The 19,402-nt window shown below is 41.3% G+C and overlaps 1 protein-coding gene across 1 annotated transcript in view; it reads right to left on the bottom strand.

Annotated features, from left to right (window-relative positions):
* The window catches only part of FDX1 (ferredoxin 1), a 37,179-nt gene extending 19,379 nt beyond the window's left edge, over positions 1-17,800 (bottom strand). The window contains exons 1-2 of the mRNA XM_043481808.1: positions 17,372-17,800; positions 8,645-8,769 (exon numbers count right to left, since the gene is read on the bottom strand). Of these exons, the coding sequence (XP_043337743.1) occupies positions 8,645-8,769; positions 17,372-17,550 (304 nt within the window). The 5' untranslated portion in view covers positions 17,551-17,800. The remainder of the gene's footprint in view (positions 1-8,644; positions 8,770-17,371) is intronic.
* Positions 17,801-19,402: the final 1,602 nt, after the last annotated feature.

Raw genomic sequence — 19,402 nt, 5'->3', positions numbered from 1 at the left:
ATAACTGTCATGAACTTAAAGGTATATATGATTTAGTGCTGCTTTAATTTTGCTGGCATTTTGCCTAATAATTCAGAGTTCTCTCTCCTAAATTAGTAGTAATAGAAATTATAACAGGTTTTTGGCTTCCTTCATTGCATTCTGTCACCATTTAACTTCTGTTCCAAAATAATTCATTTTCAGATGCATTTTTCAGCATTAACACTTAATAAATGCTTGGCTGAAACCGTCATGGGCTTTAAAATGATATTAAACTATAACCACAGTTTAAAATATCAGCACTACAGTCAACAAAAATCACACAGACATCAGATGTCTGGAAACAGCATAGTTCACAAGACACTGACAAAGGCTGGCAGATCCTGACTTATAACTGTAAACGGTATCGAAACAAATATACAATTTATAATTCACACAGTCTGCCAGCGTGAAATTATGGGATTCCTGACAGAAGTTTGGGGCTTCACAGTACTTCTGATTTTACTAGAGTAAGAAACTTAATATTATTAATCTGTACAATTTCAAATATGTATAATTTTAAAATTATGTTAAGAATAAGTAAGGCATTTTATTTAGTAAGGCATGGCTAATTTCAAGGCTGATGATGAATAAAACTTGTTTTCTTCTTTTTAACAAGACTAATACTAAAGATTAAAATTCCTGTCATAAAAAACTAATTCCCAGAGTAAGTTAGCTATCTGCAGACTATGGCTCCTTTCATGTAACTTAAGAGTTTTCCACCAGGAATAGATTGTTTCATGGGTCTGTGTGTGTGTGTATGTGTGTGTGTGTAGCTTATATTATACTAAGAAAAACTGGAGCTCTATAATGATGCTGACAAGAAAGGTTGCTAACCCCTTTCTCAAACAAAACTCCAGAGGATAGCTATGTTGGAATATTATATCCTAAAAATATGAAATGATATATAAATATTAAAACCTAATTTTCTAAAGTAAAGCTTGATTTCAGAGCCAGAAAGAATCAATTAACATGACATGAATAAATATTTATATGATCATTATCAGGACCACACAATTTGAATAATTTCCCTCGAAACAGTCACACAAAGGAAATACATAGTAAGAAAATAAAAATAGTCTGAGATAATAAATGAGGTACATTTGATCAGAAAGGTGTAACTGCCCCCTAGTGACAGAATACCATAATACTGAAAACTTAAAAGATCATCCAAAAAAATCTACATTAACATAAAAGTTGGAAATAGGAATGTTTATAAATTTATTGCTTCCAAAAATTATTTTACTAACTGAACCACTCATTACTTCACTTCATATATGAAAACAAGAATCACTTTATCCTTCTTCACAGTCCCCAGGGAGAAAGATGCAGAAATAAACAAATACATAAATAGACTGTGATGTGATGAAAGAAATGAACAGGATGCTGTGATGGAGAAAAACAGATTCAGGGTAATAAAAGAACTCCTATTTTGGACTGGGTGGTTGGGCAAAGTCGCTCTAAGAAAGTAACATAAACTGAGACCAGAAAGATGAAAAGCAACACATAAAGGATTTTTCAGGAAGGAGAGGAAAGGAGTCCCGGGCAGAAAAAAGTGTAAAGTATATATACACTTTTATATATATATATATATATATATATAAAGCTAGAAATTTTAGGTGAGTTCAGCTCTTGATAAATGGCCAGTGTGGCCAAAGTGACAGAAAGAACAATGAGAAGTGGGAGAGAGGAGGAAAGGCAGATGGAGCCAGGTAATGCCGAGGCTAGCATAAGGAATGTAGATTTTATCCTAAAGGAAATGGGAATTTATTCATGGTTTCTAATTAGAGGACCTGTCTTATTTGCATTATGATGAATGACCCCAGCTGCTGGGTTCAAAAGCAGAAGTAGAGAAGTGCAGCTCCTGGAACACATAGCTGGCAGCCCCAGGCAGTGACTGCAGAAATGGTGAGAACAGGACCCACTCGAGACAAACAGAGAGCACATCTGATAGGAACTGCTGATGGCCTGAAGGGAGAGGATGCAGAAGAAGGAAGAATAAAAGATGCTCTCCAGTTTCAGGTTTGAGCACCTGAGAGATGCTCATTGCTGATAGTCAAGATCCTCGGAAGGGTAATTTTCGGGGGGGGGGGGGGGGGGGCAGTGGAAATCAAAATCTATTTAAATATGACATCTTTTTTCAGTTCAGTCACTCAGTCTTGTCTGACTCTTTGCAACCCCATGGACTGAAGCATGCCAGGCTTCCTTGTCCATCACCAACTCCCGGAGCTTGCTCAAACTCATGTCCATCGAATCAGTGATGCCATTCAACCATCTCATCATCTGTCGTCCCCTTCTCATCCTGCCTTCAATCTTTCCCAGCATCAGGGTCTTTTCCAGTGAGTCAGCTCTTCGCATCAGGTGGCCAAAGTGTTGGAGTTTCAGCTTCAGCATCAGTCCTTCCAATGAATATTCAGGACTGATTTCCTTTAGGATGGACCGGTTGGATCTCCTTGCAGTCCAAGGGACTCTCAAGAGTCTTCTCCAACACCACAATTCAAAAGCATCAAGTCTTTGGTACTCAGCTTTCTTTATAGTCCAACTCTCACATCCATACATGATTACTGGAAAAACCACAGCTTTGACAAGACAGACCTTTGTTGGCAAACTAATGTCTCTGCTTTTTAATATGCTGTCTAGGTTGGTCATAGCTTTTCTTCCAAGGAGCAAGTGTCTTCATTTCATGGCTGCAGTCACCATCTGCAGTGATTTTGGAGCCCAAGAATATAGTCTGTCACTGTTTGCATTGTTTCCCCATCTATTTGACATGAGATGATGGGACCAGATGCCATGATCTTAGTTTTCTGAATGTTGAGTCTTAAACCAACTTTTCACTCTCCTCTTTCACTTTCATCAAGAGGCTCCAAGAAAAGATATAAAGTAGGAAGTTGTGCAATTTCCAAGAAAAGATATAAGTAGGAAGTTGAATCTGTAAGTCCAGGGCTCAGAGGGACAGTGTGCGCTAACAATACATAGTCTACGGTCATCCAGATGGGATTTAATGTCACAGAAGGGATAAGATCACCCAGAGAGAAACCGTACAGACACTCTGAACCAGGCCAGCCTCAGCTGTGTACAGTGTTTACCTATTAAGTATGACTAGAACAAGGGCAATATTTAAAGCGTCTCCTGTATTCAGCTTTAGAAATGAATGAAATAGTTGGCCCTGCATACCTGTTAAGTCGCTTCAGTCGTGTCCGACTCTGCGACCCTACAGTCTGTATCCTGCCAGGCTCCTCTGTCCATGGGATTCTCCAGGGAAAAATACTGGAATGGGTTGCCATTTCCTCCTCTAGGGGATCTTCCTGACCCAGGGATCGAACCTGCACCTCTTATGTCTCCTGCATTGGCAGGCGGGTTCTTTACCAACAGCTCCACCTGAGAAGCATAGGTGTCCCTTACAATGCTGTTTTCTCTTCTTTATAATCACAGTAGTTCAGACTTCTTGATTTCATTTCTTCCATTTTTATTCTAGAAAGTGACTTATGCTTAACTCTTATCTTTTGTGAACCTAGTTTAGCTTATCTCAAATTTATATTTACATGCCCAAAATTCTGGACACATTAGGATCCTTGATCTTTAAAGTATCTCTTCTATGTCCATGTAAACAAATGCAGAATTCTTATTGAACTACTAAAGACTGTGTTGGCATTAAATTTTCAGTACTTCTAGGAAACTGGGGATGAAAGGACTCTTTTAGTGTTTATCTCTGTGTGTTAAGACTATGAGACGTTACCATTTAATGTATTTTTAAAATCTGTTATAATGAACAATGAACCTGTAGTAATAACTATGCTAACAAGAATAGCTAACATTAATTTAGCCTTGCTTAGATAAACTCATTTGATCTCTATAGCAACCTTACAAAGTACTTAAGTACTAACATTATTTCTATGTTACCCTTAAGGAGACAAGGTATGAAGAGATTAGAGATCTAACTGAAGGTCACAAAGGTGGCAAAGTGACAGAGCTGGGAAACAAACACAGGCAGAAATTCCATTCTTAACATTCCAGCCAACAGTTTTCCAAAAAGAAAAAATATATATTTTAAATTTTGACTCACAGTATGAGTCCCATTTTACATCACAACCTGGTATACACACACTTTGTAAAATAGTTAAACAAGCATTTCATGGAATAATACAAAAAATGGTGGTTTTATATTTTCTTTTTAATTACTTTAACTGGTAACTGAGAGCTACTAAACTGATTATATGACTAATGGTTGCAAACTGCAATGTGAAAAAGTGTTATTGCAATATATAGTCATGAATGATGAAAGAAAAAATACTTAAAAATTTAAAGATGCTTTCAATATTAAGGTCAAAATATGCTTTTATTTCAAAGAAATGGAAAGCAACTCATGAAAATTATCTACTGTAAATAAAGTATTTTACATTATTTTAAGAAAAATGTAGTTCCATGTAAAACAGAGGTTAAGAGCCTTTCAAATAAACGTTTAAAAATAATTTTCATTTTGTTAGTTTTTTTGGTCAAACAGCACATTTAAAGAGCCTTTCCTAATGGCTAAAAATAAATAATACCTCATCAGAAAAACAGGCAATTAATTAGAGCAAACAGTCAATAAAACAAATTTTACTAAGTAATTCTTTCCCTAGGAATTTACCACAAGGAAATTACGGAACACAAACACAGAAAAGTATTCTTGGGGATGTTCACCTTAAGGGTATTTGTAATAGCTGAAAACCGGAAGTCACCTAAATGTTCAAAGAAAGATATGGATTAAATATACCATAGCATTAAAAGCTTCCCTCCTACCAGCAGGAAACTACTGATATTTGTTTTCAAAACTCCTTTCATAGTCTTGTTGTTTTTTAATGGAGTAATATAGTAACCCCTTGCATGACTAAATATCAGTCTTCTATCTATGGGCATTTGCTTCTTTCAAATCTTTTGCTCTCACAAATAACTCTGGAGTAAAGAGTCTAGTATATACGTCTTTCCATAAAGCTGAGATTGAAGCTGTGGAGAAATGTATAAAAACAGATTTACTGGATCACAGCCTCCACATTAGCCTTTCCAGAACACAAAAGATTAGCTTTCTAAAGGACAGGAAAAATGTTCTTTACTTCTTTAATGTACCCTCACACACAGTGGTAACAAAGTCCACACATACTGATGTACAAAGGCCAAAGAACATCCTGACATACTTTCCTTCAGCTCTCTGAACTTCGGTAACAGCTGATTTAACGTCTTTGTCTAGGTAAGTCTAATAGCTGGGACTCCTCAGGGACAGCTTCTATTGACTGCTTTTCTTCCTGAGTATGGGCCATACTTTCCTGTTCCTTGGGAGTCTTGAATTTTTTATTGCAAAGTAGACATTTTAAATAATATAACATGACAACCCTGAAAATCAGGATCACCACTGTCTCCCCTAGGTTTGTTGCCATGGCTGGATTTTTGGCGGTTGTTCTTGCAGCTATTTGTTTCTTTACTGACTTTCCCAAACTAACTCTGAGGCCTGTAATCCCAGCAGCATGTGATCAGCGATGTCTCTGTTCAGTGAGCTTAGTGGTCAGCTAGATCACTATATGGAGGTTTCCTTCAGGGCTTTGACCCAATAAAGGCTTCTGCCCTCTGCTGAGGAGCTCAGTTCATGATTACGCAAACCTTCAACATTCAAGTACTCTGCATGTCTGTCTTGGCCTTCACCTGCACGGGACCCTCAAGGTCAGCCAGAGATGCACAGATGAGAGACTAAGGCCCTATCAGGTCTTTTCTGGACATAAACACAGTCCTGCTTTTGTGCATGGCCTTCAGATCCCCAAAGTATTTCAAAGCCCACTATAGACATTGCATTCCCCAGATCTTTCTTTTAGGCTTTCTGGCCAGGCTCCTGTTTGCTCCAAGAGGCATCACAGCCTCAGGCAGCACAGTGTTAAACAACTGCAGGTAATTATTTCAGACAAAAGTCTTAGGGACAGAGCCTCCTCACAGAGCAATCTCTGAGGCAAATCAAATAAACAACTCCTTGGAATGGAGCTTTTCCGAGAAGCTGCAAAATAGTGACAAAATTCTGGAGAACGCTTCTGAGGAAGTCAAATCAGTTTGTTCCTCCAGTGGCTGCAAGGCTGCCAGTTTTTAAGGCTACTGCTGAACAGGGGAGAGGAGGAGAGCAGGCCAAGTTAAAATGCCACAAATTCTACTGTTCTTACCAACGTAGCCACTGTGCTAAGCACTTCACTTCCATTATACCACTTAATCTTCAACAACCCTATGATGTTAGAACTATTACAATCATATTTTACAGAAGAGGAAACTGAGGCATACAGATATAAAGCAGCTTGCTCCAGGTATTATGAACAGTCAGTGACAATGTTGGTTTATGAATCACATTTGTCTGATTCCAGGGTCTATTCTCAATTACTGTGCAGTGTGTTACTCTTCATTTGTGAGAGAACAATTCAGAGAAACCAAACTTAGTCAACTAAGTGTTGCTGAATATGAACTCGTGAGGGAACTCAATTATATACAAATTTTTACAGAATATATATATATATATAAATTATCCATGGGTTCTTTTCCATAAATCAGTCAATCTATGGTATGGAACTGAATCATGTGAATTTAAAAGGATATCTGCACAACTTCCGCTCTCCCTACACTATCATGACAACATATCTTTAAGATTTCTAAAGAATTCTGAAACTTAGTCCCAGCCAAGAACCACTGCTTTAGAGTAAGAAATGCCTTAAAACTAGAGCTATAGCAACTATGTCATCACCTAATTTCTCTAACAAGTGTTCACAAAGGAAAGACACTTCTTAAGAGAGAAATGCTTACAGGAAAAAGCCAACGTTCAGGAGTTAGACTCAGGCCTGAATCTTTTAAGGCCTTCTCACTTGCTACCATATGATCCAGGGAACATTAAGTTTCTCTGAACTTTATTAGTTTCTTCACCTATAAATTGGAAGTTAAAAAAAAAAAAACGCCTCTTAAGAGTTGTTACAATAATAGATAACATATGCTGGAATGTAGTAGGTCCAATTATAGTTATCCCTGTAATTGACATTAGATTCAGAAATTTAGCAAATTATTACTGAGTGCCAACTCTGGTTACCTGACTGATAAGTCTTCCAAAAGCACACAATCTAATAAAGGGAAGGGACATTCTCTCTAAAAAAGAAAACTGCAATGAGGATTAACATAGAGAAGTATATTTAATATAAAATGGGAAAATGGAAGGGAAGAAATAATTCTGACCTGAAAAGAGTTCTTAAAAGTGCAATATGAACAGTGCCTTGAATGAAAAATAGTCAGATATGCTCCTTGGACCTGACTGCAGACTAGTGGTTCTCAAACTTCCACATGCATCAAATCACATGGCAGGCTTGTTACAATACACATTTCTGGGCCCTACCCCAAACTTTCTGATTCAGGAAGTCCAGAGTGGGGCCTAAGAATATGAATTTCCCAAGTGGCACTCATGGAACCCTCTTAAAAAACTACCATTCTAGACTAGAGAGAATGCTCGAGCAAAACTGGCAAGTGACATACAGTGTACCCCTGAGGTCTAAGACGGCAGTTTCCTGGATATGGGCTTTCTGTGAGTGGTAAAGGAGTAAGGTGAAAAGTCTAGGAGTGAAAATTTCCTAAACCAAACACTTCCTTAATAAGAAGTAGATTAACTACCCTTTGAAGGAAAGTGAGTTGACATTCCAGACTGTACAGGGCATGCATGCTAAGTCACTTTAGTCGTGTCCGACTCTCTGAGATTCCATGGACTGTGGCTGGCCAGGCTCCCGTCCATGGGATTCTCCAGGCAAGAAAACTGGAGTGGGTTGCCATGCAAGTATCAAACCACAATGTTGTATGCCTGAAACTAATATGTCAATTACAGCTCAATAAAAAAGTACTCACTTAAAAAGAATGCATAAGTTCAATGTAATTAAGAAAATACCAGTCTGGGAATTCCCTTGGCAGTCCAGTGGTTACGACTCTTGGCACTTTCACTGCCAAGAGCCTGGGTTCAATCCTTGGTTGGGGAACTAAGATCCCATAAGCCTCTGTAATATGACATTTAGTATCTCAATCTGGTATTTTCTTTTTTAATTCATTTAATTGGAGGCTAATTACTTTGCAATATTGTGGTGGTTTTTGTCATACATTCACATGAATCAGCCATGTGTCCCCCATCCTGAGCGCCCCCCCATCTCCCTCCCCATCCCATCCCTCATGGTCATCCCAGTGCACCAGCCCTGAGCACCCTGTCTCATGCATCGAACCTGAACTGGTGATCTATTTCACATAGATAATATATATGTTTCAATGCTATTCTCTCAAATCATCCCACCCTCGCCTTCTCCCACAGCGTCCCTGGTATTTTTCAATTCCACGCACTACTCCCAGCTTTGCATCACACATATAATCAATAAGGTAATGAGGCAACAGACTTTAGGGCATATAGCTAATTAAATGTTCAAAGAACAGAAACACGGTGTCACTCTTATTCTTCATAAGTGAGAATATAACACTAAAGCATCCTGAATTTTAATAGTTCACTTAGCATGCTATAGTTAAAATTCTTCAGAAATAAAAAACAAAACAAAGGTAAAACCTATTTAATAGTTTCACTTATAAATTTTAAGGAATGTTCCATACTCACCAAAACCATCAATATCTAGATTATTTTCAACCACAACATCTAGCAGAGAGTCACCAACTTTTCCTTTGGTTGTTAATGTTTCACCATCACGGTTTATAAAGTGGACTGTTATTTTATCTTCTGAGCTGGAAAAGGAAACAGTCCTTTATTACTTTCAGTAATTTCAAGATACTTTAAAATAGTTGCTTGAAGAACCCGTAAGGTGAAATAATTAGGTTGTGTGTGTGTCTGTGTGCATGCAAATATTCTCCTTTACAGGATTTTCTTTTCTTTCTAAAGTTTATTTGGGAAGGAGACACCAGAAATCAGAGGCATAACTTTCTACCCACCAACCCGATGGGAAGTTCCGCCACCCTAAAGGAAACAGTAAGTACGTCATTATCAAGGCCACCTGAAGTATGTCTCCCCAGTCGTCACCTTCAGTCACAGTTACATGAAATCATTAGCAATCATTATCACTTATGAAGTCTGTTTTGCTCTCACACAGATCCTCTGAAAACCAACATCTCTATGAATGTGTCCCTAAAAACTAGATGAGGGCTGTGGAGAGCTTTAAACACAAATCATCATACTATTGATAAGGCAATTGTTATGCAAGTGTCTGACAAATACAGTCAACAAGAGGCAGCAGTTTGATAGCTTTGAGTAGTTGAACATTTCGTTTTGGTCGAAAACCAAAGGGATTAGAAAAAGGTTTTCTCTGTTTAAATCTGTGGGAAGATAAATATAACCCTCCTTATATTTTTCATTATTATAGGATATCTATCAGTCAGTCATCAGTCTGCTAACGTGCTTACATTTCTTACCCTTCTCTCAAACATGAGTCCAAATTTTGGGAAGGAAAATCATACTATCAACTAGATAATACCCTCCCCACCACTGGTCATTTTAATTTTTACTTCATAATTGAAAAGATGTACTTCGACTTAAAAGAATTAGTTGTAATTTTCATCACTCCCAATAGGCATAGTTCATCAAAGAAAACTTTGTTTAATATAAGTAAACCTAGAATTGTATAATTTCAGAGCTATAAATATCATGCAAATTACCAGGTCCAGTCATCTCATTTCACAACCAAGGCAGCCTTATCAGATAATGTCTTCCCTGATTACACAATGCTGAAAAAAAAAGATTGTTAAAAATTGATCAGAATTGTGTTGAGAAAGAGAGAATGTCCCTTAAATGGGCCTGTACTCTCCAACTTCTTTTCACAGGGAAAAAAAAAAAAAATGCTTTAAAGCAAGTATTCCCAAACATGCACAATTTTCAACTAGACAACTGGCATTTTTTTCAAAGAAGAATGACTAAGAATGAAGATAGTCTGGAGGCAGGGAGACCCGCTGGAGGTTATGAAAGGGCATAAACGAAGCAACAGTGTAGGAGATACTAATTTAAGAGATATTCAGAAGGCAGAATCAAAAGGTTCTGGAGAGGGAGGAAGTAACACAAATTTCTTGCCTGGGTAATGGCGACTACAGGTTAACCGAGGATTAACTTAGGAGAAGGAGTTTTGGGGAAGACTGGAAATTAGTTCAAGTTTAGACCTGCTTGATATGGATGTGAGAGTTGGACAGTGAAGAAAGCTGAGTGCTGAAGAATTGATGCTTTTGAACTGCGGTGTTGGAGAAGATTCTTGAGAATCCCTTGGACTGCAAGGAGATCCAACCAGTCCATCCTAAAGGAGATCAGTCCTGGGTGTTCACTGGAAGGACTGATGCTGAAGCTGAAACTCCATTACTTCGGCCACCTTATGCAAAAAGTTGACTCATTGGAAAAGACCCTAATGCTGGGAAGGATTGAGGGCAGGAGAAGAAGGGGACGACAGAGGATGAGATGGCTGGATGTATCACCGACTTGATGGACATGAGTTTGGGTAGACTCCGGGAGTTGGTGATGGACAGGGAGGCCTGGCATGCTGCAGTTCATGGGGTCGCAAAGAGTCAGACACGACTGAGCGACTGAACTGAACTGACTGACTGACTGAACTGAACTGATTGACTGAACTGAACTGACAGAAAAAACATATGCTTCAACACATTTGAACCTTGAAAACATTTACACTCAGTTAAATAAGCCCAGTTTTATACATATATATCAATACATAAATTTCCCAGAGAAGGCAAATCTATAAAGACAGAAAGCAGATCAGTGGTTGCCTGGGACTAGGGTTGGACATGGGGACCGACTGTAAAATGTCAAACTGTCTGGTGAAACGAAATTATTCCAGTGCTGGATTGTGTTTATGGCTAGACAAATCAAAGATATGGTAATGGCTGCAGAACCCTAAAGATTTGCTAAAAATCACTGAATTTTATATCAGTTTATTTTATGTTATACCTCAAATAAATGTTTTCCAATTCTATCAAAAGTTATGATCAGTCAGTTCAGTTCAGTCACTCAGTCGTATCCGACTCCTTGGGACCCCATGAATCGCAGCACACCAGGACTCCCTGACCATCACCAAATCCCGGAGTTTACTCAAACTCATGTCCATTGAGTCGGTGATGCCATCCAGCCATCTCACCCTCTGTCGTTCCCTTCTCCTCCTGCCCCCAATCCCTCTCAGCATTAGGGTCTTTTCCAATGAATCAACTCTTCCCATGAGGTAGCCAAAGTACTGGAGTTTCAGCTTCAGCATCAGTCCTTCCAATGAACACCCAGGACTGATCTCCTTTAGGATGGACTGGTTGGATCTCCTTGCAGTCCAAGGGACTCTCAAGCGTCTTCTCCAACACCACAGCTCATAAGCATCAATTCTTTGGAGCTCAGCCTTCTTCCCAGTCCAACTCTCACATCCATATAGACCACTGGAAAAACCATAACCTTGACTAGACAGACCTTTGTTGGCAAAGTAATGTCTCTGCTTTTTAATATGCTATCTAGGTTGGTCATACTTTCCTTCCAAGGAGTAAGCATCTTTTAATTTCATGGCTGCAATCACCATCTGCAGTGATTTTGGAGCCCCCAAAAAATAAAGTCTGACACTGTTTCCACTGTTTCCCCATCTATTTTCCATGCAGTGATGGGACCAGATACCATGATCTTAGTTTTCTGAATGCTGAGCTTTAAGCCAACTTTTTCACTCTCCTCTTTCACTTTCATCAAGAGGCTTTTTAGTTCCTCTTCACTTTCTGCCATAAGGATGGTGTCATCTGCATATCTGAGGTTATTGATATTTCTCCTGGCAATCTTGATTCCAGCTTGTGGTTCTTCCAGCCCAGCGTTTCTCATGACATACTCTGCCTATAAGTTAAACAAGCAGGGTGACAACATACAGCCTTGATGTACTCCTTTTCCTATTTGGAACCAGTCTGTTGTTACATGTCCAGTTCTAACTGTTGCTTCCTGACCTGCATACAGGTTTCTCAAGAGGCAGGTCAGGTGGTCTGGTATTCCCATCTCTTCCAGAATTTTCCACAGTTTATTGTGATCCACACAGTCAAAGGCTTTGGCATAGCCAATAAAGCAGAAATAGATGTATTTCTGGAACTCTCTTGCTTTTTCGATAATCCAGCAGCTGTTGGCAATTTGATCTCTGGTTCCTCTGCCTTTCTAAAACCAGCTTGAGCATCTGGAAGTGCACGGTTCATGTACTGCTGAAGCCTGGTTTGGAGAATTTTGAGCATTACTTTACTAGCGTGTGAGATGAGTGCAATTGTGTGGTAGTTTGAGCATTCTTTGGGATTGCCTTTCTTTGAGGTTGGAATGAAAACTGACCTTTTCCAATCCTGTGGCCACTGCTGAGTTTTCCAAATTTGCTGACATATTGAGTACAGCACTTTCCCAGCATCATCTTTCAGGATTTGAAATAGCTCAACTGGAATTCCATCACCTCCACTAGTTTTGTTTGTAGTGATGCATTCTAAGGCCCACTTGACTTCACATTCCAGGACTTCTGGCTCTAGGTGAGTGATCATACCATCGTGATTATCTGGGTCGTGAAGATCTTTTTTGTACAGTTCTTCTGTGTATTCTTGCCATCTCTTCTTAATATCTTCTGCTTCTGTTAGGTTCATACCAGTTCTGTCCTTTATCAAGCCCATCTTCACATAAAATATTCCCTTGGTATCTCTAATTTTCTTGAAGAGATCTCTAGTCTTTCCCAATCTGTTATTTTCCTCTATTTCTTTGCATTGATTGCTGAGGAAGGCTTTCTCTCTCCTTGCTATTCTTTGGAACTCTGCATTCAAATGGGAATATCTTTCCTTTTTGCTTCTCTTCTTTTCACAGCTATTTGTAAGGCCTCCTCAGACAGCCATTTTGCTTTTTTGCATTTCTTTTCCATGGGCATGGTCTTTATCCCTGTCTCCTGTACAATGTCACGAACCTCCATCCATAGTTCATCAGGCACTCTATCAGATCTAGTCCCTTAAATCTATTCCTCACTTCCACTGTATAATCATAAGGGTTTTGATTTAGGTCATACCTGAATGGTCTAGTGGTTTTCCCTACTTTCTTCAATTTAAGTCTGAATCTGGCTATAAGGAGTTCATGGTCTGAGCCACAGTCAGCTCCTGGTCTTGTTTTTGCTGACTGTATAGAGCTTCTCCATCTTTGGCTGCAAAGAATATAATCAATCTGATTTTGGTGTTGACCATCTGGTGATGTCCATGTGTAGAGTCTTCTCTTGTGTTGTTGGAAGAGGGTGTTTGCTATGACCAGTGCATTCTCTTGGCAAAACTCTATTAGCCTTTGCCCTGCTTCATTCCGTACTCTAAGGCCTAATTTGCCTGTTACTCCAGGTGTTTCTTGACTTCCTACTTTTGCATTCCAGTCCCCTATAATGAAAAGGACATCTTTTTGGGGTGTGTGTTCTAAAAGGTCTTGTAGGTCTTCATAAAACCATTCAACTTCAGCTTCTTCGGTGTTACTGGTTGGGGCATAGGCTTGGATTACCATGACATTGAATGATTTGCCTTTCCAACAAACCTGGAAAGTTATGATATGCTTAGCTAAAGACAGAAAATTGATGTGCTAACACTAGTGATTATTAAATCTTTGAAATCATTAAACTGTTAAATCTATAAAATCTTTATTCCTAGTTCACCAAACTGTGTACTTTTATCATCAGAAATAAAACTTATCTTATTGAACGTAAAAAAAAAATAATAGAAAAAACAAAGGTCCAGAAGCCAGATGGAAACATGTGTCTGAAACCCACAGAAGTCTAGAGATTTGACATCAAAAAATGCCTGGTACTAAGTGACAATAAGTACAACAGAAAGAATTCCATAGTTTATACACACCACTGAAGGCTGGAGGTTTGGGGACTGCTGCGCTTCTGGAGCACCCTAGAGCTAAGCTTTGTTATTGTTGTTTAGTCACTAAGTTGTGCCCATGGACTGTAGCCCTCCAGGCTCCTCTGCCCATATTCTCCAGGGAATCCTCCTGACCCAGGGATCCAACCCATGTCTCCTGCATTGGCAGGCGAATTCTCTCCACTGAGTTACCAGCGAAGCAACACTGACCACTGAGTCACCAGAGAAGCAACAGCAAAGGAATTTCAACTCTGACACAGATTCCTCTTCTTTAAAATCAGGGTATCATTTATCTCACGGTTTTGATAACATCTGGAAAATTCCTAACAGAGTAGAGCTCAACAAACACTGATTGGTAACTTTTATTTAAAGTCGAAGTCCTTTTGCTACTAAGGAGCCTGAACTGCTGCTACATATTAAAGGTGTGCATGCGTGTGTGCTAAGTTGCCTCACTCATGTCCAACTCTTTGCCACCGTATGGACTGCAGCCCGCCAGACTCCTCTGTCTACAGATTCTCCAGGCAAGAATACTGGAGTGGCTTGCCATGCCCTCCATCCAGGGGGTCTTCCCAACCCAGGGATAGAGTCCATTAAAGGTGTTCAGCCCCAGAAAAAACTGCAGAATGAAGAGTAATAACAGGGTTACCAAAGGACAGGAGAGAAAGCAGAAATAACAGAGTAAAAGCAATTGTGCAGCTGAGAAAGTATGGAATGTAAGAGTCAGAAGACATAAAGTCCAGCCCTGGTTCCAACGTACTCATTAGGTGACCATGGGTAAGTGGCAATAACGGACACTTCACCAAGCTGCTGAGAGAATTAAAGGAGAGAAAGTTTGTGGAAACATTTTATTCCCTAAAAAGCATCATACATGTGTACTTTACTCAACTAACTTTATTCATTATTAACAATTGGTACTGATGGGTTTTGTAGATTTCTCTTCCCCAATTTTAAGAACTAGCAAAAAGTTTTTAGCTATTCCCCAGAAGATCAAGGTTTCAGGTACTGGAAAATAACTATGATCCCTCTAAATCCTCTATCATCATCAATATATCAACCAGTACCACAAACAACTACTTCCTTCAACTGTTACCCTTTATGCACCATGCACTGCCATTTATTCTGTTCAACCACAGCAGATATCTCAACTAAGGTGTCAGTGGCTGTTGTGGCAAAGCCCTTAACAGACTTCTAACAGACAGGGGAGTTATGGCTGCTAATGCTCACCCTTTCACTATGTGGGGTGGTCTGGGGCAGTTGGTCCAAGAAAAGGGCCCCATCTAGAGTGCCCCACTTCCACAGCCACCTTAACTCTTCCAAATGACCCAATGGGCTAAACAATTATCAACTCTAATGGTGCTCAAAAAACAAACAAAAACTATGTAAGTTCTAGTCCAAGTTTTGCCTGCTACTTAATATAAAATTTTTATTCTCATTTATCTACTTTAACTGCCTCAGGAGATTTTAAGGGTCAAGTGAAATAATATACGTGAAAGCCCTTTGCAACCGAAATCACTACAAAATGTAAAGTACTACAACACAGTATTTTGGAGTTAAAGGAGTTTTTTGACTCTCAGTTACTGAAAGTTTACTTAAATGTTAAACTTCAAAGTCAGAACTACAGCCTCTAGACTGCTCTGTCCAATTAAACTTGAGCAATAACACAGATATTCTATAGTTGTACATAACTGATGTCCCAGACAGTAGCTACTAAGCTATGTGTGGTTATCCAGCATTTGAAATGTGGCCAGTGGAACTGGGAAACTGATTCTTCAATTTTATTCAACTTTAATTATCTTAAATGGCTACTTGTGGTTACTGGTGACCATACTGGGTAGCCTGGAAAATTTAGTTGCAGCTCCAGTCTGTGATAGGAAACACAGGCCATCGACAGAAACTCTGCCAATGGGGCAGAAAGTAGGTTTAAGAGGGAACAAAACAGATGTGCTTCCCTTTATGACAACCTGATATACCAAATCAAACAGTAACTTGGAGGAGATAATTCCCACTCACAAAAGCACTCATGTCCCTTTAAATATTAGTTACATAAATGTGTTCAGTAAGAGTCCCAATTTATACACAACTTTTCAAGAAAGCAACCAATGTAGAAAACAAGGCAACAAGGCATCAAGGCAGATGGACATCAAAGACTGAGAAGTAACAAATAACCCCACCCGTGCCTTAACAAATAACCCCAGCTTGCCTTCATTATCTCCTCCACAGTTCATACAACAAAAATTTAGTGAGCACCCACTACCTCACAGAATAAGGGGAAAAAGATGAGTAAGTCCCACACCCTATTCTCAGGAACTTCACAAAGAAGAAACTAGAGAGGAACACAAACCCAGCTGTTTTTCCCTGCTTCCTACTACAGGACAGCGGGTCAGAGAGCTGTTCAGACCTACATTATATTAAGGCTCCATCCACCACAGTGCTATACTCTGAAATTATGAGTACATTTTACCTCTATTGTATCTAAAGGGGATCGTGTCTTTGAGAAACAAATCTACCCAAGAACACAAAACTGCAACATATTCTGGGCAAATTTTTTTTCACATCTGTTTCGACATTTAGTACACAAAACTCAACGCTGTGGGCCTAGGAGGCGGCTGAGGCTAACAGGTGGGATTTACTGAGCCCTCCAGACTCCCTACAATATGTGTATGCTCTTATTGGTTTCTTTAAATGGTCCTGTGAGGCCTACACGACTCTTATCCCCCAGTTACAAGCATTAGACAAACTGGATAATAAGTGTCAAAGCCCAGTTTAAAACCCTGGCTTGCCAGTCCAATGCAGGGGACTTTTTATCCGACAGCAACCAGAGGGAGTGGAGAAGGGCATGACATCTCACTGCAGTATTCCTGCCTGGAGAATCCCACGGACAGAGGAGCCTGATGGGCACCAGTCCATGGGGTCGCAAAGAGTCGGACACACCTGAAGCGACTTAGCACGCACCAGAGGGAGCACACCGGGAAGTTTGGGGACGAGAGGGTGTACCCTAAATGGACAAGGACTTGGGGACAGAACGTTTCCAGACCTGGCAGGAGGAAGAGAGCCCAGAAGAAAGCCGTGGCCGCGACACAAACTGGGCGCGAGGTTCACCGCGGTCTCCGGCAGGGCAAAGGTTAGATCCACGCCAAACCGCACGGAGAACCAGCAGCAGCAAACTGCCAGCTTTCCTGAGGGCACAGGGGGCGCTGGGACAGGGAAATCGGGGGCCCCAGGCCCCCGTCCCCCGCCAAGTGTCGGTGGACCTGAGAAGCAACTTGGCAACCGGACGACACGGAGGAAGCGACCGCACGGGACGACCAGCCCGGGGCCAGAAGGCAGCGGGGCTGGGCTTGTGGCCCGCACGCCGGCGCCCGAGAGAGGACGACAGAACTGGAAACCTCTGGAGGCGACGGAGGCGGCGCCACCAGAGGACCCACGAGCTCGGCGCGACCCCGCGCGCGCCCCACCCCGCGCGCCTCACCTGCTCTGCGCTTGCCCCGATACGCTCAGCGTCCGCGTCGCCGCCGCGCCGCCGCCCAGGCCCGGCCCTCGGCTCCCGCGGAGGCCGCCGGCTCCCGCGCGGGGTCGCGCGAGAAACCGCCACCGGCTGGCCGTGTCGCCGAGGGCGGCGGAGGCGACGCGCAGGAGGCGGGCGGCCATAGCCTGTCGGGGAACTACGGGAGGCGACGCAGGCCGCACGGCAGCGGCCGCGGGGTTAGGCTCAGCGAGTACGGGCGAGCTGACGCCGCGCGGGTCTGCGGAGAGGAGAGGCACAGGGAGATCGCAGGGCCGCGGTCCCCTCGAGGGTCTGTAGTGTTCACCACCGCGGGCCCCGCGCGCCTTCCGGGGGACTATAAGGCCCGCGCGTCCGGAGCGCAGCCCCGCCCCCTACCCGCGCTCCGCTCCGCCCCCCTACCCGCGCTCCGCTCCGCCCCCCTGGCTGCGCTCCGCTCCGCTCCGCCCCCTGGCTGCGCTCCGCCCCGCCCCCTGGCCCTGGCTTTAGGGGCGGGGTTCCGCGCCTCGTTTTACCTACTGACCAGGTTTTGTCTTGATCTTGCTGTGCTTCGTTGGTGTCTAGGGTCCCCAAGTGAGAACATTAAATTTTAAAAGATAGCAGAACGTCTGACGAAAAGATACAATAAAACAATCCCCAGTTAACTATACCACTCTCTTTTTTTTTTTTTTCTGCACCTCCCTCCTTCTCCTGCCTATTAAAAAAAGTGGGAGATGGCCATCTTGGAGTTCAAAAAATAGAATAAAAGAGAATTACAACAGTTGTTAAAAAATTTCAACAGGTAGGAAATTTCAACATGGTAATAGGCAGATACAAAGAAGAATAACTGTGACTCTAAAGTTATAAATAATTACAGTAATGAATGAACGAGGATACCGGAGAAGGCAAGTGATATTCCCAGACTTTGAGTGGCAAATAAATGCTCGTTGAGCAGCTGAAATTCATGAGCCTGAACAGGAAACTTTGACGAACTGAGAGCCTTTTAAAAGAGTTTTACAAAACCAGGAAGATGAATTTAAAAATAAACTTCATCGTGGTTAATACGTTGTGGGGAAGGCATGGGCTTTGAGGTCAGAAATAGCGATGTTCAAATCCAAGGTCTACCACTTTTGAGCTCTTGAGACCTTGGATAAATTACTCTCTTAGAGGATCAGAATCCCCAGAACACTTTTACGTGGATAAGATGTTCCATCCTTCAGGGCCATCCTGAGGGTTAGACAAATTAACCCGCAAGATGGGGTAAGGATGGGATAGTGCGTCACAAAGAGCCATAACTCTTCCTGAGCCTTCCTGCCTAAGGCTACTCTTTAAAGGTTAAAGTCAGGTGGCTCTTGCAAATATGCTGAACACAATAAAAGATACTTTAAAGAATATTCAGAACAAGAAAGTGTAGGCCTGAGGAAAGCGTCTCTGGAGAAAATGTACCGTGAGTATTGAACCGGAGGGCAGAGAGACCCGCAGTCTATCAGCTCCTAAATTGCCTCAATCTTCCGATAAAGACCTTCAAGTTGAACCGTTCTCAGCAAACCCTGAGAGTAGCCTGGGAGAGGAGGTTGTTTATAAAAAGTTAATCATTTTTTTAAGGTGAAATCTCCAAGGTCAGATGAATTACTTGTAGGAGAAGAACTGGAAACGAACAAACATTCCAGAAACTTCTCAGCCCTCCTGTAAAGCCAGCTTCAGCTCAGCTGAGGCACTTACAAATTTCTGCTTTGTGGGGTAGTTGTTTGTATACATAGTTCCTTTTAGTAGTCCCCATGCTTCCAGGGCCATGGCCTTGAGCGTATCAGGGTTTCAGTAAGTATCTGTAATTAAATGAATACTATAATCTCCATTAGTAATCATCAGAATTCATGAATCATGTGCAGGAAAATTAAAAATGGGAAAAAAAAAAGTTTTCCAGATTTTCAAAGGGCAGTACGGGTAGATTCCGAAAATTACAGACATGCAGATTCAGCAGTATTCCAGAGGGAATTTATACATTCATAAGCAAAGATT

Source organism: Cervus canadensis, chromosome 11 (assembly GCF_019320065.1).
Source record: "Cervus canadensis isolate Bull #8, Minnesota chromosome 11, ASM1932006v1, whole genome shotgun sequence".
Classification (NCBI taxonomy): Eukaryota; Metazoa; Chordata; class Mammalia; order Artiodactyla; family Cervidae; genus Cervus; species Cervus canadensis.
Note: the sequence above shows the minus strand (reverse complement) of the source record. Positions and strands in the feature narration are given on the sequence as shown.